Source organism: Larus michahellis, chromosome 3 (genome assembly GCF_964199755.1).
Source record: "Larus michahellis chromosome 3, bLarMic1.1, whole genome shotgun sequence".
Classification (NCBI taxonomy): Eukaryota; Metazoa; Chordata; class Aves; order Charadriiformes; family Laridae; genus Larus; species Larus michahellis.
Genome location: NC_133898.1, coordinates 67,197,128 through 67,220,718, shown reverse-complemented (window position 1 = coordinate 67,220,718; position 23,591 = coordinate 67,197,128). Strand labels below are relative to the sequence as shown.

At 34.9% G+C, this 23,591-nt stretch overlaps 1 protein-coding gene across 21 annotated transcripts in view; it reads right to left on the bottom strand.

Annotated features, from left to right (window-relative positions):
- REPS1 (RALBP1 associated Eps domain containing 1) overlaps positions 1–23,591 on the bottom strand; it is a 63,703-nt gene that overhangs the window by 10,532 nt on the left and 29,580 nt on the right. For 3 of the 21 annotated variants that reach the window (XM_074580566.1, XM_074580582.1, XM_074580568.1), the window contains exons 4-12: positions 22,440–22,593; positions 15,777–15,904; positions 15,137–15,299; positions 14,766–14,829; positions 13,768–13,922; positions 8,738–8,877; positions 4,057–4,137; positions 1,354–1,441; positions 865–966 (exon numbers count right to left, since the gene is read on the bottom strand). In XM_074580566.1, coding sequence (XP_074436667.1) covers positions 865–966; positions 1,354–1,441; positions 4,057–4,137; positions 8,738–8,877; positions 13,768–13,922; positions 14,766–14,829; positions 15,137–15,299; positions 15,777–15,904; positions 22,440–22,593 — 1,075 coding nt within the window. The remainder of the gene's footprint in view (positions 1–864; positions 967–1,353; positions 1,442–4,056; positions 4,138–8,737; positions 8,878–13,767; positions 13,923–14,765; positions 14,830–15,136; positions 15,300–15,776; positions 15,905–22,439; positions 22,594–23,591) is intronic. The other 18 variants (XM_074580569.1, XM_074580583.1, XM_074580572.1 and 15 more) reach the window with 11 other exon arrangements.

Here is a 23,591-nt window from a genome sequence, read left to right as displayed (position 1 = left end):
ACCTAGTAAAAACAGAACTCTGCTTGAAAAGAAAAAGACAGACAGGCTCAAGACATTGCTCAGAACAAAGAGTGCCACTGAAACAGAGTTCATGAGAAAAACAAAACACGAAGAGGCACTTTCTAAATTATTCCTGTATTACAAACCAACTAAAATACTACTATCTTAATAATGCAAAGGACAAAAAAATGAGTTCTTCAAACATTATTTTTACTGAAGAAAAGTTCCCAGTTTAAATAAAACAAAAAAAATCTCAGAAACAGACTCCATCAGGCTACATTTAATCTGGGACCTTTCTCAATATTAGACAAGTAGACTAATCAAATCAAAATAATGCAAAATGTTTTGACACAGGAGACTCTCTTAAAAGCCATTTTGGTTTTCAGTAAATAACCAGTTGAAAAGCTGTACTTAAAGAAATCTAGAAGTCTAACGCATTTTCTTAGTAGCTAAACCAGATGAGAATTGCCTGAAAATTTTGTGGTCAACAGGTTTTCACTCTTCAGAAAACCTGTTGTGACATGGTTCTGAGGAAGTAGCATCAAATGCTACTTCGTCAATTCCACTTCCCATAATTTCAATTTCCCATCCTAAGATCAAAAGAGAAAACAGGAAGATGGAAAAGAGCTGACAAAAACGAACTTTTTTGAACACATATGGCAGGAAAACATCTCCAGTGACAACAGTAGAACTTTTAAAATTACTACTTTTAATATACACTTCATATCATAAATGTCTCTAAGCAGAAGCTCTAAAATGAGATAAACTTACCTTATCTAGGAAGTTTTCATTCATTGAAGAATGTATCAGATCTACATTTTATGTAACATAAAAAATGAGATCAGAAAGTACTTTGATACTTACTAACTGTATTTCCAGATGTAAATTTTACAGATGAACTCATTTTGTTTTCTTCTGGGAGATCAGGTGGTTTCACAAGTAGTGGGCTAGTAGGGTTGGCATGATCTAGACAGACAAACAAGTCTAAATAAACAAAAGTATCTGAACCAGCCTTTACTTCTGATGCCAAAGATTTACATTAGTTTTCTGCCCTTATCTGAAGTGCTGCACTCAAGACTGAAGTTGTCGTATTTTAACACTTTTGGTGTATGAATTATTTTAGCTTTGAAGTTTTACATTGTAACAGTGTTACTTCTATTCCCAGCTCTTAACACTGAGAAATCTTTACTTAATCTTTACTCTAATTCTTAACTCAGCGAATCTCATTAATTATGCTAGTTACAACTCCAGATATATTCACCTAAGGAGAAGAAAAAAAAGTCAGCACGTCTAAGGAAGCAAAACTAACTAATTTTACAAAACTTTCCTTGTTAGCAAGAGAAAATATCCTACCACTTCCAGTTCTTTTAAGCTCCATTTCCTGCATGTGGATTTTGCTCGGAGTCATTCTTATGGGAACTGGGTGCACAATTGCAGTGTCCTGTGGAGGAGATTAGAGTTAACTGATGTAATCTAGTTTTAAATTGCTCTATTAGAGTCACTGACACCATACGAAATGTAATTTCTAAGCAGAATTTAATAGTTTTATCTTATACACAGTTCCAGGGAATTGAATATACCCATAAAACCAAAGCTCTATAAGCTGAAGGTTCTGTAACAACTTTTAAGGTGTAACCTAGCATACTACTTAAAAAGGGCACTAGCAATGTTTCTGTAGATAACCACATAGATAGCTTAAAAAAATCTCAAAGCTTCTACTTTTGTTCACAAGTTTGTTCGTTACCTAAAAACATGGACATACCTGTCTGAGTTTTGTTTTTTTTTTTTCCCGTCATTTATATTCAGAATATATGAATGGGTGGAACAATGAGAGCAGAAAAAAAAAATTCCCAGATTATATTCTGACCCTAGAAACAACAAGAAGTTTCAAAACTACCCTTCTATCAGAAATTTAATCTGCTCTGCCTACTCAAGTAGATCAATGTCATCAAGAATAATTTACATTAAGCAGTTTTAGAAAATATTAAAATGACTTGCACTACTCTTGTTGCAAATACAAACTTTTTAAAACCACTTTCTAGTTGCAGCTCAAACATTCTTATTGCACCAGGCTTTTAGGAATAGTTATGGCTTTAAAATATATTGCCTTTTTTCCCCCTGCAATGGGATTATCATGCAAAGATCTTAAATATATTTTTGTATAGCATATTAATTCATAATTCAGATAATGAATCTAATTTTACACAAAACAACATGTTACCAACTTTCACTTACAACAGGCAAATTATGTTCCCATATCAGGGGATGAATGTGCTGTTTTAACTCATTCCACTTTTTTTACCTTCAAAGCAACTGCTTTTCCACCAAAAAGAGAAAAGAACTGGTCTATGAATTTACTCTATAGTCAGTTATTAACAACTGCTCAAGAAAGCGGATTCTCTCCTTTGGAAAAGCAGTTGTTCGATAAATCAGTCCTATGCATCACTGTTGAGACTGCTAAAATTACAAGTCTGCACACTGACACTGAAAATTTGCTGTCATTTGTACTTATTTTCATATGCAAATAAAGACCCTGAAGTACCTGCTCCCAAAGTCTGTTACCTTAGCAAGGAGTAAAGATGCTCACCATTCTTTAAAATTTCTCACAACTACAAGCACTGTAAGAAAACAACTCAAGAATGTGATCTCCCAGTATTTTTTCTGCATTTCTGTTGAATTTCTGTTTATGCACACACACACAAATATATATGGCTACATATGAGTTTTCCATATATCATTACTGTTTCTAATTTCTAGGTTAACAATGTATGGGAAAAAGTTTCAAACTTCAGATTTCTGTCATTTATAATTATGTGTAAAAATAAACTACTGTCTTATTGTGGAGACAAGACAGTAATAGCTCTTTACTGTCAAGCAATTATATACAGTAAGAAACAACTATAAACTGATTTCCATCACGTTTAGTTCATTAAAACATAAAAATACAGTACATTTAAACAAAAAAAATCTCTCTCAGGTGAAAAGGGTTTCACTTTCACTGGTTTTCACTTTAAGTATGACTTTTTCATTTGTTTTTAATGTTTACTAAGGGCAATTCTGAGCACAGAGAACAGTGCAGATTGAATTCTAGCTTCCACCATCTAGAAATACTATTTCCACATAAATATCGTGTTAACTCAGAGTGGAGCACTGATGTACTTAAAATATATGTATATTTATGTATTATATCTTTTCAGAAGTGACCTTTTTAATACGAAAAGCATTTAAATGCGTATTATGTACACCTATTATATATTTTATATGATCAAACGGACACTAATACTGCAATTAATTAAATTAAAATGGACACTAACAGTGCTAATTTGTAAGAAAAGCAGGATGAAAACAGCAGCTAAATACTGAAATAATTTAAAGCATTTCAAAACTGCTTCAATGTCACATGCTATGAAGTTTAAAACCAGCAGAACTTGAAACACTGTAGTGAATTTCTGGCTCCCAAACTTGGCAAGATATTTATCTACATAATGTTCCAGAGCACTCCTCACCGAGTAAAGCATTAGAAACATATAGGTTTAGCTGCAGAAATATTAAAAGCCTTATTAATAAAAGGAGCTTGGTGAAAACCTTCAGAATATGAAATACCACACCCATTAAAGCCCAGTAGTTTTTTCAGTGAAGTTGGCATTGTCAAGTCCTAAGAGTTTGTGCAAATCAAGCTCTGCAAATCGAAAAAAACAGAACACTGAAGCCAAAAATCTAAAGCAAGACCGGTTTATCACTGGGAGCGGCCCTTATGTTGACTTATAAATATTTTGAAAAAACCATTACATTTAAATACTTCGTGTAATACAGATTTTGATAGCAGTGTTGTATTATATCAAAATCAAGGGAAAAAAGCATTCTTTGCACTCAGATATTAAACATGAGCAGTACTAGAAAATTTAAATTCCTAAAATAGGTACAAAAATTAAGAAGCCTGCCACCATTCCCCAAAAAGCAGTCCATGGAATCATGCATTAACAGCTAAATACAATGAATGGAAATTCAGTGTTAATAAAATTAATTTCAAACAAGCAAGCTAAGTGATTGACTTACAGGATCAGCTGGTGCAATGTTAGAATCAAATTGGGTCAGAGTTTGTGAGCTTGAAGAGCGTTCGCTAAATGTCTCCCACTGCTGAACAGACAGAGGAGAGAAGTCAGCATGATGAAAAAGATGGGAGTAAAAGATCACTGAGGAGATTTAGCATAGGGGTTGCACTGGAAAGTACTATATTTGCACTGGACAGTGCTCGACTTGGACACTAATACACATTAAGCATTTCTATTTCAGTCTGAGATTGTTGTGCGACCAAGTTTGTTATCTGCCAATATTAATCTTTACAGTCACATCCCATAATGAAGATACAGGTGCACAGTCACCAAAGAAGTACCTTCAGATTTCATGTTTGCCAATGCAAATCATACAAGTGAAAAAACTGGTTAAGCCATTCAAATACTGTAGAGATAAAAATCAGTGCCACATATTGTGCGTGTAATTATAAAGTCCACAGAAAGGTTCTTCAGCTTTGTAGCTACTGAGTTTCAAACTTTTGTAAATGCCGATTTTCTTACAAAATCCCAGACAAATCAACACTGAGCAGAGTACTCCAATTACACCAGTTCAGCTTGCCAGTGCAACCCCTGAGAAGTGATTCTATGCTGTAAAAGAGTATTTTTACAAGTCCAAATCACTGTCAAGACAAAGAATTAAATTCAAAAACACTGTTGATTGCTAAAAGCAAATAAATCAGTCTCTGAACAATTTTGTAAGATATAGGCATGCTGCATCAATATATGGTTGTCAAGAGTCCTCATGCTTATTAAGTCAAGCTACAGCCACAACCAGATCAACAAAGTACCAAAGTACATAAAATTAGCCTGTGATCCAGAAACAAGATCACAAATCACAACAGGAATGCTAAATTTGTTATATTTTGGTAAAACAACAAGTAAATATTAACCAAGTTCCAAACACTACAATAAAAATTACAAATACAAAATTTTTAGTGCTCAGAAAGTTTGTCAAAATTCTTGTCCCATCGCTATAGGCAAATAAACGTAAATGACTCTAGAAGATACAGGACAAACTATATGGTGTTAGTCAACCTCCTTCCACATTCTCCTCTACACCAATCTATATTTAATGAATCGTCTGTTAGGTAAACCTAGTCTAAAACAGTTATTTCCAAAATAACTCTTTATGGAAATTCCTAAATAACTGTTTTCGATCAGCACAAATTAAATTCAGAAAAATATTAACTAAACTTTTAAGTGCTTTAATGCACGGTGCTGCTCCTTGCAGAGACAGAGCCTTATTTCCTCATTTCAAACTTTAAATTAAGGCAAAGATTATGGGATAGTGTTCATGTTTTTTTTTTTGAGGAGTGGGTTTTTTCCTGGTTTTGTGTTTTTGGTTGTGGTTTTTTTTTGTTGTTTTTATTTTTTTGTTTTGTACACATAAAACTACCCTCTTCATGGACAGAATCTAATGAAGCCTTTTTAGTAAGGATGTATGGTTTCCCTTATTAACTGCTCTGTCCATTCCTTGTATTAAACAGTTCACCTCCGTGTCTCCCACTCCACTCCTTCATGAAGGGGCCACGCTGCAAGTAGTTTGGAGCTACACTGTTGAGTGATCCAATTTTTACCAAGTCAGAAACTGGCCAAGTTCTGCCAGCCTCTCCCCTGATTTGGCCTCTTCCTGCTCATTTTAATGAAACATGCATTAATATTTATTTTAGGACTACCACTACTACCCTTTTAAACTCAGTTTGCCCAATGGCTTCAAAGTTACTAATGAGACTGGCAAACGGACCATTTGATTACAGAAATACGGTTTCTTAATTTTTCAAAACTTCCATAAAGGCGTACAGCATCTGTGTTATAGTTCAGATCAATGCTAAAATATTATTTTTTTTAGAGAGGATGCTGAATTTATCTCTTATTCTACTCCCCTGAAGCCAAACCGCAGGACATTTATTACTTGTCCTCAGGTTGCCTAGCTGGCCACACACAAACGAACACCAACACCTTCTGACTGCTCTTGGGAATATGCTATTTGTGCTCCATCCTGAAATATTACTGGAAGCTATTTACTGATAAATCCCTGGTTAATAGAAAGCTACATGTATTAAGGATCTACTGGACTGCATCTCGAATCCTGTGGAAGGTTTAAGAGCACTGACAATACAACCGATTCGCTAGGATAAAACTCCTACTAGCTGAAACTAAAATACTTTTCTGGACTTGCAAAAATATTTCAAAAATACTTTCAAAAGGTTAATTGCTAGAAACTAAAACTCACAGAAACCTGAACCATTACTAAAAAAAACCACCAAGACATTTGAAACAAGGTGAAACTGTTGTGAACTCAAGAGCAAATCTCCGTATCTGTGTCAGAACTAGTATGACCATATGAAGAATTTAGTAGGTTTTTCAATTTTTTTAAAGCTCTCAGAACCTAGTGCTCAGCCTTGAGACTGGATGAAAAAGATGTTTGAAGTGAGAAAGGAGTGATGAGTGAAGAGGTGAGGGTGTGAAGCATGTAGTATCCAGAGTTAGGTGGATTGTCATGGTGCTCTTTATTTTGAGGTTTGAGACTGATATCTTGGTCCATACTTGTGAGCTTACAGTAGCTGAGCCTAACAACTGGAATTTAAAAACCAACTATGAGCTAGAAAAGACAGAGTAACAGTTTTGAAACTAATGGGGATGAATCTGCCTGGAAAGGCAAATGATCCAAAGATGCATAACTTTTTCATGCAATTCATTTGCTGATGACAGTTTTAAGAGATTCAAAGAGGAAACAATTAGACTGGTGCCTGCAGTAATACCAGAAGTTTTTTCATGGCATTAAAACCTCGAGGACTTTGACCTGACTCATGCTGAGAAGAAAATGCTGAGGAGCAAGAAGCAAGCAATATAGCTGAAAAATAAGAAAATCCTTTGTGTTAGAACATAAAACTCTTAACATTTAATAATTGTTCAACTCATTTTAGTATAGTTAGTATCTGGTAGTATATTTAGTACAAGAACTTTTCCAAACCTCTTAAAGTTTTAGTAGATTTTCAGAAGAAAAATACCACATTACCTATCTGAATGGACAAAGTCAGTTTTGTAAGACAAGATTTTGGCTGACAGAGAATGGTCATTAACTTTGTTCCACCACTGTAATTACCTTATTCAATTGGTTTAAGTTGCATTGGATACTGACTGAAGGAATCTGTTCAATTACAATGTAGCTTAACAAATCATTAATTTATTAAATCTTTATTGCAAACATGAGGGAATGTATCAATGCAAATTTTAATACAGTTGCAGACGTTTACAGCTAGTTAGCAACAAGTGAATATCTGCTCACCTGCCTCCTAAAACATAGCTTCCTACCAGCAGTCTAAGAGTCACTCAAGTACAACACCTAAGAATCACTAAATCACTTCCTACGTTTTTTATTTGGTAAGGACATCAACGTGAGGCTGGCATTTGCTCTTAAGATGAACAGCAGACTTCACAAAGTCCTTCCACCTGAGAGGAAGAAAATTTCCTCCGTTCCTAACTTTAATCCTAAAAATTTGCTTATTTTCTGTTTCATACTGACTCTCCTTTGGCTTGTCTAAATCTTTTACTACCAATCTTCTATTCACTTGAAGTGTAATAAAGAAAGAAGAAAGCCACAAAGAGCTCTTTCAGTAAGAGAAGTGGGTAAGATAATACTCAGCTATTGACAGTACTATCTTAGATGTTAAAACAAGTTTTAGATTCTTCTTGAGTCTCTCAGATTATTAAATGAAAAGAGTTTTCCAAAAATAATTTCAATATTTTTCCCCTTTCCCCCCCCTTATAACAAAAAATAAGCCTACATCATATTTGTAGTATGGTTGCAATCAGGAACTCATCTGAGTCTCTGAAGCCGCTCTTAGAATAAAATACTGGTTTATTCTAAGTCAAGGGCAAAAATGTCAAAACAGAGTAACATGAAAAACTCTAGGAATCAATCTCTTACAGGCTTTTTAAACAATGGGCATTTGTGGTGAAAAAAAATATTAATATCCTGTTTGGTAACTTCCGTTTCAAATTCTAACAAAATACAGCTTTACTATATAACACTGCTTATACAGCAAATACATATGGTAAAGAAAGATAAAGCATAAGTACATAACAGCAAAAATTTAAAATTTAAATAAATTTAGCCAATGGTTGGCTTCAGATTCAAATTTGAGTCTTTGCTTCTGAAACAAACCCAGAGCTATGACTTCTCTACATTACTGGTGAGATATTTTATATTTCAAGGTAAAAATCACATCTAGAAATCAGTCTCAGTGTCCAGATCTGACAGAAACTTATTTTGAAGTTTTGCAAAAGCGTTGCCTATAATAGCCCTTCAGAGGTAAAAATACCAAAACCCCATCAACCAAAAACCCACCCTAAATGAAAAAAACACCCACAGAAATTAATTCAACTTTTCCAATAAATACTATGAGATCATTTTGTGATTAATATAAAGCCTAATTACCATTAGTGACAACATTTTAAACAGTAGCTCATCTCACAATGAGACAGAAAAGTGAGAAGGAAAACATTACCTTTTTTACAATTTAACACATGTAGAACTTTCCTGTGTCTATTGTCCTGCTAACTTTTTCACAATTTGTAATCAACAGTTCACTTATGATGAACTATGGATGCACACACAATTTAATTACTGACTGGCAATGAAATAACTCAAAAGTGCTAACCTCACTGCTCTGATTCAATTCTGGCCAGGTCTGGTTTAGGGATGGCATTGATGGAGACTTGCTTGGAGGTGCTTCTGCTGGAGAGCTGGAGTAACCTACCTCACCAGTCTGTTCCCCAACTTCTGAAATGAGAGGAATCACTATAAACCAAAATCATGCATTCAGTTTATTCTCAGAGGAGCTGCTCACATCTTATGGAAAGTGCAAAGTACCTTTCGGTTTCATCTTTTCCAAGTAAATACTTAGCAAAAAAAAAACCAAACCAACCATTCATTCAAGTCAAATATACTATTTATCAGGTGCTACTCTTATTTTGAGGATATTCCTGAAAATTGGACTTTGAAGATTACTCTGTATCTTACTATCTCCCTGTACGTTGGCTTTTAAATACCTTTTTTAGATTTTGATGGCATGTAGAAAAAAATAATTCTTTCTTACATATGAGGAAATAACTTCACACTAATGTTTATTACATCAAATCCAGCACCGAGAAGTTTATCTTACAGAATAAATTACTTCCTTATATGAAAGGTTAAAGCAAAAGCAGTATATCAATGCAAACACAAACCAAAAATATGAAGACAGAGATGAAGAAAACCATTCTCGTAGATTATTCCTCAAAGAATATTTTAAGTCTCCTCACTAAAACAATGGTGTTTCCATTCACTACATTTTGCACATTGAACAAGTGTAGCAGCTGTCGCATTGCAACTGTACATTCTTACTGTTATTTCAGTTTATTCTGAGCTCTCAGCAAGTACAGTGCCTTGCAGAAACACTCCTCCTTCAGAGTTGTACAAATTTCCATCATACAGCAGTTATTTTTGTTCTATCCAAACTATTAGAAAATTGGTACAGTAAATCTGAACAGCAGATTAAGCATTTTGCATAACACAATAAAATCCTGCTTACAGCGTCTTCTGTTTTGCTAGATACCACAAACTAAAGCAATGCACTGAATGCCTCAAAAACCTGAAGTTCAGATTACAACTATATAATGTAACAGAACAGTTGACAGAGTGACTGATAAGTAGCTAGACATATTAACAAGATGTTTGTAGAATTAAAACCCTGATCAAGACAAAAGTACTGCACAAAAGAAAAGATGGTTCAATTAAATTACCATTAAAAGGACTGCTTGATAGAAATGTGATTCAAGATGACTGCCACAAAAATGTGTGACACACTGTACCAAAAATTGATTAAAATTTATAACAAGGACTGGTTTCAGGCTCCTGAAGAGCTGAGTGTGCTCTTCTGCTATGACAGCTCAATATTCCACCTGCCGTCTTCCATTCAGAAGAAACTCTTAACAAATACAGTGTCAAACTGAACTGGAAACACCTGAATAGCTGATGGTGACCAACCGCATCATTGAAAACTGACAACAAGCCATTGCTGTCTCCAAGGTGCTGCTGGGGACAGCAAGAGGCACAGCCTAAAAAGAACAACCAAAACACTGAAGTCCAGAAATAAATTAATTGTCCCACCTTGAGACCAGGAGCAATTGAGGTGCTACTGGCATGAAAAAAGCCACACACAGAAACCAGTAACTCAAAATTTCAAAACTCTTTTAAACTTCCTGTAAATAGTCAGACATCAGGTTGAGATTCAATGTTCCCAAAACATTGCCTAGCATCTTGCACTACCATCCTTTAGGGAAAATAGCTTTACAAATTGTTCCAGATAGAAACTGCATCCAATACCTGCTTCAGGCTACATCAAGCCGATATTTACAGACACAATGATGGCACCAAGTAGTCAAGATGACATACTGTGGTCATTGTACGCAAAATAATATACTAAGTTCAAAATATGCCAGTGGTAAAGTTTTGGGAATGCATACTGCATAGCAATTGCTCTGAAGAGTAATATGAATAAAAGTTTTCTAATGAGTTAAACACACTCAAAATTCTCATTTCAGCAGTGGTGCACTAGATAACTGAACTAACTACTAGTGTTAAACGCGAGGTCAAAAGATAAGACTGAAAACTGCTGTGGACAGACTACGCAGCTACCCATAATTCATGGAATTTTGCAAGTGTCTACATGAAACGTGAATAAGACTTTCTTCAGGTGTCTTATGGGTAAGAAAACTTCAGAGTTAATTGAGTAAGACACATAACATGGCAGATACTTTTTCGTACAAAGAAGTGGCATTGTTGCAGCAGCCCAAACAAAAAACAAATTCACAGAAAAGCAAAAACTTGCTTTGAGTTTTGTAAAGGCTTGGTAGCTTTTACTAACTGAGATTAAATTTAAAGGGAAATATTTACAGTTATTTACATAACAGGAAGAGAGACTAGTACTCTTTTCAGCTGCAGATTAAATTCTGCCAAGACAGATGCAGATGTTATCAACAGTATTCAATTCACAAAATAAATGTATAAGCACTTAGAGACGTATTTGTACAACTGCATGACTTCATGCTCCCGTTTTCATTCACTGCAATTTTCTTCTACAGGCTGTTCTTATGCAGACAAATCTTGCTCATTCTGAAAAGCTGACATTATCTATCTACAAATACCACAACACAATGTTAAATCTTAAGTGGAGCTGCTACAATCCAAATATTTCTTTGAAATATACAAACCAATTCAAAATACTAAAATCATTCAAATATATTGTAGAATTACCACATGATTTCAAGAACTTAAAACATCTAATTCCTCTCCCTGGTCTCATCAGAAAGATATTAGCACCCCACTTAACATTTTTTCTATTAAAACTCTGTAGAGACGTAGCGCTATACCAGAAAAAATAACCAACTATATAAATGCTTTATTATACAATAGGTCTATGTCATGTGAGATAAATACATATCCCTGGTCACAAAACCAGACGTAAGACAAGACCAATATGTTAACAGGTTTGGGACACTTGCAGTTGGTCACATAATAGAGGCTGATATAGAGGCACATAATAGGGGCTGATGAGGGACAGGTTGCCAAAGTAGACCAGAGTAGACCACCGTCCCCCTGTCTGAACAGAGACATAGGGTGCAGGGAGCCCTCTGATACTTTTCTTTCTGCTGGCCACTAGTTCAAAAGTCAAAATGGGAAGAGGCAGCAAGTTTCAAGCACAGAGCAGAAGCGTGGAAGATCAAGGGGAAATTTTCTAACAAAAGGATAGAATTAGTAAGGGTACTGTCAACACTTTTGAAATGAAGTGCTATCTTGCACACTGGTTTAAGACGACATTCAAGTAATTCACCTTCTTGAACAGTTTTAAAGTATGTTATTCACACTGTGGCTTCAGTCAGTAGAAAATCTAACAATTTATTTCTTTGAGAAAGTTGTAGCCAATGAAAAAAGTGCACTCAAGAAGACACTCCGGTGCCATATTTAACAGTGTCTATTTCTGAGAAGGCTGTTGGAAGCAAGTTTTATTGAAATACAGCTTTTATAGGAACTGCAAAGAAAGAATTATTACAGAAATTTAACTGGTTGATCTTTCTAGGCTGATTTACAGTCCTTATGTTGAACCCATGTAATTTATCATGCACATTAGTCCGCACATAGACCTCTGAGTAACTTCTGAATTAGATTAAAATAGTAAATGTATATTGGTGAGTTGGACTGTTGTTAACTACAACTAAAGCTATGTCAATAGCTTCTCCTAAAATAATTTAACATACAAGTTTTGTTGATAAATTGTGCTAGGTGCTAGAACAGATTAGCTATTTCCAATACTGGTGGCCCAAATTAAGAAAAAAATAAATACAAAAACTTTTTTTTTTAACTACTTTTTAAATTTCAGGAAAAACTACTTTTAAGACCACTTTGTACCTCATGAAAATAAGTCAAAGTTTGTCTGTAAAATAATAAAAAACATACACATAACACTTTTTGGTTTAATATCCCATTTATAAAGTTTCCAGACAACTTCAGTTAAATGATAAAAGCCTTGAAGTCTACTACCAATAAAGGCAGTGGAAGACCAGGTACATGTTTACTCATACTGAAAACACTTCAGTTGCGGCTGACCGCTGTTGTAAAGGTTCTCTGAGGAGCCAAGAGACTCCCACAGAAAACAGTTTAATCATTAAAGCAGAAGTAGTAAGAGCCAGAGTATCTAGTTTAAGAACTCATCAATAATTGACAGAAGAAAGTCTTTGACACCCTACAAACACAGTATGAAGAGAACCCCTTTGAAGTATTTAGTAAAAAGAAATAAAATTCTAGAAGTCACAGTACCTGTGCACCCACAGCATAACCTGATTTTCCAAGCAAAGACTGCTTGTTAAAAAGTAATCTAAAGCAGTTTTAAAATATTCAGTTTTGTTTATCTGTTTTGAAATAAAAAAGGAAGATGGTCACAAACATCCTGTTTTTAAACACCACTTTCACATGGAACAGTAGTTTGCTTTTTAGTTATGGGACTGAGGTTTTGGTACATATTAACAAGCGAAACTCATACATTCAATGGTTTGTCTGGGAGCATCCAAAGGTAAAGGACTATGCAAGGCAAGATTAAACGCCAAAGCAATGGAAGATAAACCCTGCTGTCAAGTTAGGAGTAGAATTGGAAAAAAAAAAATCTGTGCTACTGATCCTATACTTTTAAACTACACAGTCCTACCTCTAGCATTGAATCTGGGAATATTTTCTAAATACCTTCAGACTTAGAAACTTGTGTCATATTTGCAGAAGTGAGGGTGAACAGAAAGCATATTCACTTGAAAGCAAGTTTGAAGTATGGCTGGATTGGGAATTTGGAATATAATAGCTGATCATGAACAAAATCCACACTGCGAGAATTCTTTTTTTCCTTAACCTTCAAAGGACACAGGCAATATTTCCAAATGTAATGGTCAATATGTGTAGTGTTCCCAAATAGCTCTCCCTATACAGAAACAAGTACATGCTCAGATTAGCTCTAAGTACTAGGATTTCTAAAAATTGCACATTGCTTTACTTCATAGTGACTAATGCGTTATGCTCATACAAACCTATAAATATCTGCTGATATACTGCAACAACTATACAATAATTTGAAAATAGCAAAATTTGTGTTGAAGCATGTCTTACCTGTTGAATCTTCCAAATCAATCAGTTTGGGCATTAAACTTTCAGGTAACTTTTCTGGCAAATCATACCCATTCTTCCTAGCAACTACCAGATGAAATGCAGCACAGAACTCATCCAATGTCAGTGCACCATCTTTATCAAAATCTGACAGTTCCCTAGAAAGGAAAACTTAGCATAAATACAGTTTCTTAAGTTTATTTTATTTCCAAAAGTCATACTTCTGTTATGCTACTTCGAAGATCAAAGAATGCAGTTTACAGTTCATTTTACCCTATTAAACACTTCATATTAGCACTACATGCTTTACTCTTCAAAAGGATGAGCCTTCATTAATAACAGTTCTTCGAGCTTAAAGATCATTTTAACCTACTTTTATCTCTCCAGGTTTTTAACTCATTTGAGACAACACTACACAATATTATTGGCCTCAGATTTTTGGCAAAGTATACTATAGAAAAGATAATGTTGAGGCAATGTAATTTACTTTAAATGGGAAAATACCTGAATTAGAAATCATTACACTGAAAGAAAGATTAAGTCTGCCAAAGCAAGCCATTTAATGACAGCATGCAATGATGCAGAACAAATTCCAGAATACAATGAAAAACAAGCTTTGCACGTCAAAGCTAAATTTGTCATCAAGTCCCAGTAAGTGCATTTAAAAATATTTGCATCTCTACATTTCATTTAAACTTAAGACTTGAATAAGTAAATATAGATAAAGAATTAACTATTTAAATGTAAATGCATCTTTAACAATAAAAACCCCAAATAATTACTCTGAAGTGTTTGAAATTTCTTCATAAGCTCAAAATGCCTTGCAAATAGTGCCAGCCGTCACCCATTAAAGCCCGCTAAGTAATATTGGCATAAATATGAGTAGGACTGAACATACTAGAGTACTAGTAGCACCTTCTAGTAAGTAGATTATTAGATGACTGCCCAATAGCTGTCATCTTTCTAAATAATTACCCCAAATAAAGACACATAACACTTACCAAATATGAGAAAGTTCAAGAATAGGTAGTTTTGACTTAGTGAAAAATTCCTTAGCTGCAGATCCTGAAAAATTATAATAACCATTTTTGATACTTAGAGCAAGTTAAATCATTAGAAGACTCAGAGCTATGGTAAAGAAAATGAGCTATTTAGCAAAGGTTTTGGGAAAATGGCACTAATTACTGGAGTTTAAAGAAGGAAAAAGGCAAATTGGTTTCAAGTCCTTTCTTGAATTACACTAGCGTTTACCAGACCATTAGCAGTAAAACGCAGAACTTTCTTCAAAATGGTACGCAAACCTAAGTACATAACAAAGTCTTTGTAACAAAACTGCTGCACCCACAGTTATATTTTTTAAAGAGTAACTTACCTGGTATAAATCCATTTAGATCAGGTTGAATGGTTTTAAACTGATTAACATAATACTGCCTTTGTTCATCAGTTATTTTCCAGGGGTCATCATAACTACTTGATTGCCTACGAATTTCATTTGTTGTTGTAGCTGATGCTACAGTTCGTACTGTTGTCTGGTCCTGAAATGAAATATTTTTCCTCAGTATTATCTACCTAAAATGCTTCTATGAATTCTCAACTTCTTGCCTTCAAAAAATAAAGCATAGTTAAATCTCAAAGTAGTTTAACGACTGCAGGAAACTATCATCAGATTGCATCTACAGGAAAATGGCAGGATATTTTTGCACACTGATACATATGGATAGGCATGACTGCAGATATGTAAGCAGGAAAAAAAAATGGCACAAATGCAAAAAAGCTAAACACAAATGTTTTAAAGCCATAATTTTTGACATTTTTTTAAATTAGTAGCTTTCAGTTAATCATTCCAAATTAAGTCAACTCAATGAAACAAGTATCTGTTGGGTAAAGAGCACTGAACAGACTACTGCACAGATATGGAGTAAACATCTGCAATGAAAATTATATATATATAAAAAAAAGGACTGCAACATTAATCTGAATGAAGCAAATCAAATACCAATAAAGTGTCACACCTGGACAGAAGCAGGATGCATGGCTAAAAGAGCACTGGTTGGTGGGGTATCTGCAAAACTGACCCAGTTTTCTTGATGGGGTGGTGGTGAATGGCCAGACCATATGGGATCACTAGAAGTAGATGAGCCTGAAAGTAGAAGAAACATTTCCTTTTCAAAAAACAACCTCGAAAACTGAGTAAGAACTATGGTATGGAAAGCAGTAAAAAAAAAAAATATCCTGAAACACATGCTCCTGTCAGGCACATAAACACTTTTAGAATGGTAAGAAAATGGAAACCAAATCGCACCAAGCTGACAAAGCCCACCTCCTGACAACTCACTCCTGTAGATTTTTACATTAGGTCATCTTAAATATGTACTAAAAAGACAGAAGTGAGGAACAAGATTATTGCAACATGTGTAAAATGTAAATTGGGTTTTACCCATTTAATGGGTTTTGAATGAGTTAACTAATACTCCATTTTCACTTCACCGCACTGAGCGACACCTTGTATGGACAATCAGCTATTTAAAAGTGGCATACAATATTAACACACAACTTTATTGTCATTATTATTAAACTTGTTTCCTTTTTTAGGTTTTAGTTTGCCATTCAAAAAACAAAGCCTTGAAAATTCCTCTTAAGAATCAGGCTTTTCGGCACAGAAGTTTTTTTTCTAATTTATTTCTAGACTAACTTAACTCAGTTGCTTAAAAACAGGCCAAGAACAGTAAAAGGCATCCATATAGTTAATACATTGCAGATGTCAGCACTCTATCTGGAACACAGTAATTGAGATTCACTCACTGCCTTGTTATAAGCTACTTCTGAAGTACTGCCGATGTTCAATGTCTTAGTATTAAAATAACAATGAAGCAACTATAGAAAGATTTGTCCACCTACTGCTCTATGTACAAAACCCTCAAAATTCTCTGAAATTGCAGTTGCAAATTAAAAATTTAAGGAACTGATCAGAAGGGAAGTAAACCATCTAGAACAAGCCTAGAAGAATCCCAGGACTCCATTCTACTCTTTGACACCTAAAAGAAATGCTGAACTCCTTAAATCCAAACAGCAGCTGTGAAACTGATTACTTTAATCTACTCTTCTTGCACAACTAAATGCTTTCTCTTGAAATACATCAAATAAAGTCATAATTAGATAGGAATTTCTGCCTCATATATAGAAGCAGATTTTCTTTTAAAATGCAGATCAACTTCTTGTGAGTTTCTGTAAACCCTCCACACAATCCACAGACAAGAAAGATGACATTAATGTCATAATTTTAATCCTGCCACTAAGATCTAAATTGAAGCAATAGACCCCAAGAATTTATTGTCAAGAGGTTGACTAAATAATATTGCTATGAGAAGTCCATTTATATATAGGCAATCTATTTATGAAGCTGACAAATATAAACAATTTCAGTTTCTTGGAGACTGATGATACTACTAATACACAATCTGCAGTAAACAGAGTGCAGGAAATCTGAGAATCAGCGAGGCACACTGAGGGCTAACATCTAAAGTAACAGTAGCACTGTTAGTATACAAGATTGCTATTTAATATCTGCCAGTATGCAATTAGTCTTTCACTCCATAAATGACCTTTTTCCTAGGAGAAGGTAATAAAAGAAATGCTTAGAACTGCTTTATCTTTGCTCTTCTCCTACATACAATAGCCATAATTATGCACAACACATTTAATCTTGCATTACATAGAACAAAAATTGAGATTTCCGGGGGAGAAAGATTTTTTTTGAAGAAGGAGATAAGTCAAATATACAAAATTGAGAGGTTACATTATTTCTCAATTTCATCAAAATATGAGAATACCACCAAGGGTTTTGGATTTTTTTTTTGTTTTGTTTGGGTTTTTTGTTGTTTTGTTTTTAAAGTTAGCTTTAGTAGTATAAAAAGCCACTATTAACTACTCCTTTTGTTCCCAAATTTGTCCTCCACTTCTGGAAGCCCCTGATGTGGCCTGGAGCTCCTAGTGACTTTATCCAAAATTGTTGATAATAAAGGCAACGTGTTCGACAATGCTTTTTGCCTTGGGGCCAATTCTTCAGTAGCTGACCTAACTCTAAAACACTGGAAAGAAACATGCAGAAAACTTCAGCCTCCCTCCACCTGGTCTCCTTCAGCACAGGGCTAACAGACAGACTCAGACAAGTCCTTCACCTCTCTCCCATGGATATGCCACGCTCAAATTTTACTTTTGATACAATGGCTCCCCCCTTCTCTGCCCCTTAGACACTGACATAATTACCACTAGCCTTACATATGTTTACTCTGCCTTTACTTCTCCCAACAGCTCATCTTAGTACAGTTCAGCTTGTACCTCACTTAGCACATCACCTCTTCCAAAACAGTACTTTGACAGCAATGGAGATGCCAGCAGCATCAAACTGTCATACCTTCAGAGTACTTTACAAGTACTACAAGAACTGCTTCCTTTCTGTTCAAATCATCCCACAAAGAATACGCTTTATTTACTGTTCCTGTTACTCACTCTGTGATGCAATGTTTTAAGACACAGTACAGGAAGGCTGAAGAACACTGGAGAACGATTACTTTACTAGTAACTGGATCTACAGACATACTCATGGACTGCCACCAGCCAGTAACTCAATTCTCGAATCATTAAAACTACATCTAATTGACATTTGAATTAGAGATAGGCACCCCTCACTTCCTTCTCAAACTACAAAACCAGACTGGGAACACTGACGTAGAAGGGATGGTGCAATAAAACTGGGCCACAGAGAAGACTCAGAACAATCAGTGTATTTTTCTTTTATGATTTGCAACCCAAGGAAGAAACTACCTCCAACGGTCTCTGTGTATTTTTATCAGTGAGAACACCATTATCAGCACTCTGAACGGTTGTAGGCCTAAAACCAATTATCAGATTTGAACTAGCTGGTGAAGTCTAATGCGCTATGTTTAGCATGAAGATCTAACTTGAATTCCTGTGGCTTCTCTGTATCCTTCTCTTCTAGCTTGAATATCTTACCAATACATTGATAACTTGTGGAAAATGATTATTTCCTTTGGGATAAAAGTTAACCCCTCACTTTAAGCTACAGATTTAAGTGTAAGAAATGGTCTGAGTAGCTTGTATTTTTCAATAACTATACAAATGTGGGTTTACTCAGAGAACTACATTTTCAACTAACTTTGTAAACTAGCAAGAGTTCACCTTACCACCAATTTGTGATGAAACAAAGCCAGAAAGCGAGTACAATTTTGGCAATAAGACAAAATGCTGTAGAGCTCTTCCCTCCCTTAATAATCACATTCAGGTAAGAATAGTTTTTAACCTGTAACAAGGCCAATTATCAGCAGTTATTGAAGCAGTAACTAGGAGACAAAGGACTATTTTGTTCCCTGCAAGCACAGTAAATATCTCAGGACTCTAAAGATGCAAGTGAACTGTTAGTATAGTAAACATGTTCCATTTCTCTCCATGGAGTTTTCTGATTCTTGACTTCATGAACTGCAGCAAAATCTCTTCCAATGAAGAAAAAGAAGTGTGGCTTATGGCTGCAAGTTCTTATACAGATTCAGACATCAAAACAGAACTTTGATGTAACGACAAAGAAATCTAACAGAGGTCCTATGACTGAACAGAAGACTAGGTTTTTTTTTTTACTAGTTTGAAATCATTATTTCGATACCGCCAACATAAATGCTCTGCTTTGCTTCCACTCTGAATAGATTACAAGGTCATAAAACATAATTTCTAGCCCATATTCTGACATGCTACTCAACTATTATTTGAAGTGAGGATGGGGTTCTTACTCCTAAGTTTGTCACAGCCAGCATCCTTCCAGCAGCTGAAGCTGTGGTGCAAAATGAGCTGAAAATGTAAAAGCAGGGAGTTTTGGGTTTTTTTCTCTTGTAACTATAGGAACAGGAGGCTCTCATCTCATATACAATTCTGTTTCCTACAAGGGGTTCACTCATCCACTGTACTATTCTATGAAGACTGATCTAGACCAGATATGCAAGCCAGAACTAAGGCATAACATGATTTTTGAACAGCTTTATCTTAAACTGTTAAATCAAAGACACCTGGAAGCCTTGAGAGACTCAGGTTTTAATAGAATTGACTCTGACATTTAAAGATGAGACCTGAAGGAACTATAAACATGATTCTCCACAAGTGACCAATGTCTGTCACTGAACTTTGAACTCTTGATATTAAAGTAAAATACATGCACCCTTTGAGTCTCTTTTTGTAAAAAGTCTTGAAGAAAGATGGTAACAAGCCTCAGCTTCAGATTTCATGTGTGTAAACACACTGACCTAGTCCTGACAGTGCCTCAGAGTCCAGCTACTTATGATCACTAACACTATCCTAACTGAATTACTGAACACAGTGGCAAAAAAAATTGTAAAATACAAATTCTTTTGCTCTGTTGAGATCAGAACAGGTTTTCTTCCTCAAGAAATTGAGAGCTACAGCTGTAAGTTATCCTTAAGACTTCTGATACAAGACAAGGTGTAAGATTTTTAAAAAACAACAACGGAGTCATTATCTAATAATTATTCTACAGCCCAAATTGATACAGAAAGCACTATTTAATTTTGTTTATGGTGGGAGTATGCTGATGCAATGAAGCGTCCTACGCATAAGTAAGAATCTTCCTGTTTAAACATATCTTTTTCCAAACAAAAGATTTATGTTTTGATTTTTGTCCTTCTGGTTTAAGGCAACATGCTGCTTATTATTAGACCCATCAAGAAACATTTTCACACTTGAGGTTCCATGCTTTCTGTTGACAATCCCATTACCCTCAAACAATGTTTCGCATGATGTGAAATACAAGCAGAGAGACCTGGGTTCTTATTTTTCTTGGATCACAAGTGAAATGGTATAGTCCTGCCTTAAATCCTACTGAAAATATCATGTACTTGCAAGGTACCTAATTTCTCAAGAACATCCTGCATTGAAATCAAGATGAGCTTGCAAAGCTGATTTTTAAGTAACCAACAGCCTATCTGATTCTACCTAAGTGCCAGCAGAACATTTTTCTACAAAATACTATCCTTAAAAAGTAGGTTCAAGAGAGGGAAAAAGAATGACGACCTGTCTAGAACAGTTGAAATTCACAGGAATAATTAATCACCTGCAGTGCCAAAGAACCACCCACAGTGATTCAGGATGACAATTTTTGTTAAACTAATTTATAAAAATCCACTCTATCATTAGCATTGGCAGAACAGACAATCCTTCTGTAACAGTATCTCCAAATTACTTTAAACACACTATGAATGTGTTTCAGTGTGGAATATAAAATCAATTAATATTGAGCTAGTTCATAAATGTTTTCAGACAACTACTGAAAGAATTTATCCATTAGACAGCACAGGGAAAGCATCCCCAAACTGAAATATTAAAATAAACTTGTAATACCACGTTAAGAGGACAATGTTGAACTCTTCAAGAGTAGGAATAGTTTGCATACTTTCCCAGAGTCCTTGACTTCGTAAGTTAGAAAACCTTCACAAGTTAGAAGTCATCTACCAGACAAACTTGTATTTCAGCTTGCAAGAAAAGCAAATCAACTAAACTATGCAAGAAAAAGGTCAATAACTTGACTGCTACAAAATTACAATGCCTGGACTGAACTCTTAGAAGTGATCATATATGCAATAAGCAGACTAATAATCTTTATTTTTTTATTCTGAATTGACTAGCACTTACTAGCAAACAATGTTCAGGACACCGACATAAACCTCTGCATACAACCCACTTCACTTCTAAAGTAAGTTTTATTTCCTTATCCAACCAATTCTAACAACAGAATCACTGGTCCTCCATGGATGCTTATAACTACCGAGTGACAATAAATTGAAAAGGTAACAGATGAATTTTGTAGTATCACAACTGAAATAAACCAAACACAGTTCAATCTGAATCTACAGCCTACAACATGCAAGGTATTATTTATCAGTATCATCAAAAAGAGAACCTGAATTAGAATTGCTCTGCTGTTCCCATATTTATTAAGTCTATCAGATATCAGAAAACAGAACTTTTTGAAATGAGATATTAAGGGGAAAGCTTTTTAAATCTGAACACAGTGCTAAAACAACAGGGAGGGTCTTCATGTTAAACAAAGAACAATAAAGGATGAAAAGCTGTACTGAAACCAGTGGTTCTACCTTGACAGATTGGAGATACAGTAGCTTCAGTTACACTTACATAAACTTTCAAGAAAGCAAAAAAACTTTTAAGAGAATTAGTTGTTCTGACAATTCATCTATTCTACCAGAAACATAATTCAAACAAACAATACATTATCTGCTGCTTTCCCTTGAGCTTCCCACATTTTTGGGTATACTGACACTTTTATACCCACATTTTGGGTATTCCTGCACAATTTCAATAGGATGTCAGTTTTGTATTAGAAAACTTTCCACTGGGAAACCTTCATACTCTCTTTCCCTCCCTCCAAACTTTAAGCGTTTCCCATAACACACTAAGAAATGGATTCACCATGTGCAAGACCACAGATTCCACAGTGCTGCCATCAACATGAACATTTGAATCTGCAAGAAAGTTTCCAGGACTGGAAAATATCAACTGCCCTAAACTCATTTAATATACTTATTTAAGAATTCCATAACTTTGGGTTACAGCTGAAGCATAACAGAAGACATTTATACCTGGTTGTGCTTCACTAAATGGAGCCCAAAAAGGCCCAGGTCCAGCAAGAGGTCGTTCATTATTCCCTCCGCTGGGATGGCGGTTGTGCTTCCTCCATGTATGTGGAGAGGTTGGTGGGGATTGCTGTGGTGAAACAACTGGAGATGTGGACTCCTAATAAAACAAAGGAACCTTTTAAGTTTTTTACTAAATAACTAAATACATAAAAGCCTATCTAAAACCATTATTTCTAGGAACAACCATCACTGCAGTTAAATTCTTATTTTAGAGAGTGAAAATTTTAGTACTTATTAGAATGAGGGAACAGGAGAACTCAGATACAATATGACTTGCACTGGACACATTCACTTCAAACAGCATCATCTAATATACTTTTAACTTGGCATTCTTAAGAAAACAGCAATGCCAAGTTAAATGACTTAGCTACAAAGGAAACTAGATTATAAGAGTTACTTTCACTTGTGATAAAAGTTGCATTTGAACCCAGGTCTCAAAAGAAAAGATTACTTACTGTACAACTTATTATCATACCTAATTTTCATCAAGTGATTCACAATCAGTTATTTTCATTTAAAAAACAAACCAGAATTAGACACTGAAAAAAAAATCACTAGACAGGCCGCATCATTTTTTTCTTTTTAATATGCAAAAACATAGATGTAATTTTTTCAAAGAATTATGCCATCTATTTCTCTGCTGTACAGATTACAAGGTAACTTGCCCTGATGTAAGGCTCAATCTTCTCTTTAATCCCTCATTGTACTCTATTCTCCCTGAACAGGTAGGAAAACAGAGAATCACATGTGCCATTTCCACCTAAGACATTCAAATTACTAGATTATTTCATTTAAAAAAAAATATAAAGGAAAAACTTATATTTTACAAAGTATTTATATAGTAGAAAGTAATTTCCTCCCTGTATCTAGATCTTTTGCAATTTCTGTTTGCTAGATTCTCCCAGTTTGAACTAAATTGTATTAGCGAAAACAAGTACAACAAGAAAGCAAAGCTTGAATTCCCGAGTTTCCTGAAAAGTAAAAACAAAGCTAAAAATCTCAAAATCCGTTTCATCAATAGACAAAAAAAATTTTGTTTCTCTGTGTTAACAACTCTTAACATCCTACCAAGTACAAACAGCCAGACCGTATGTA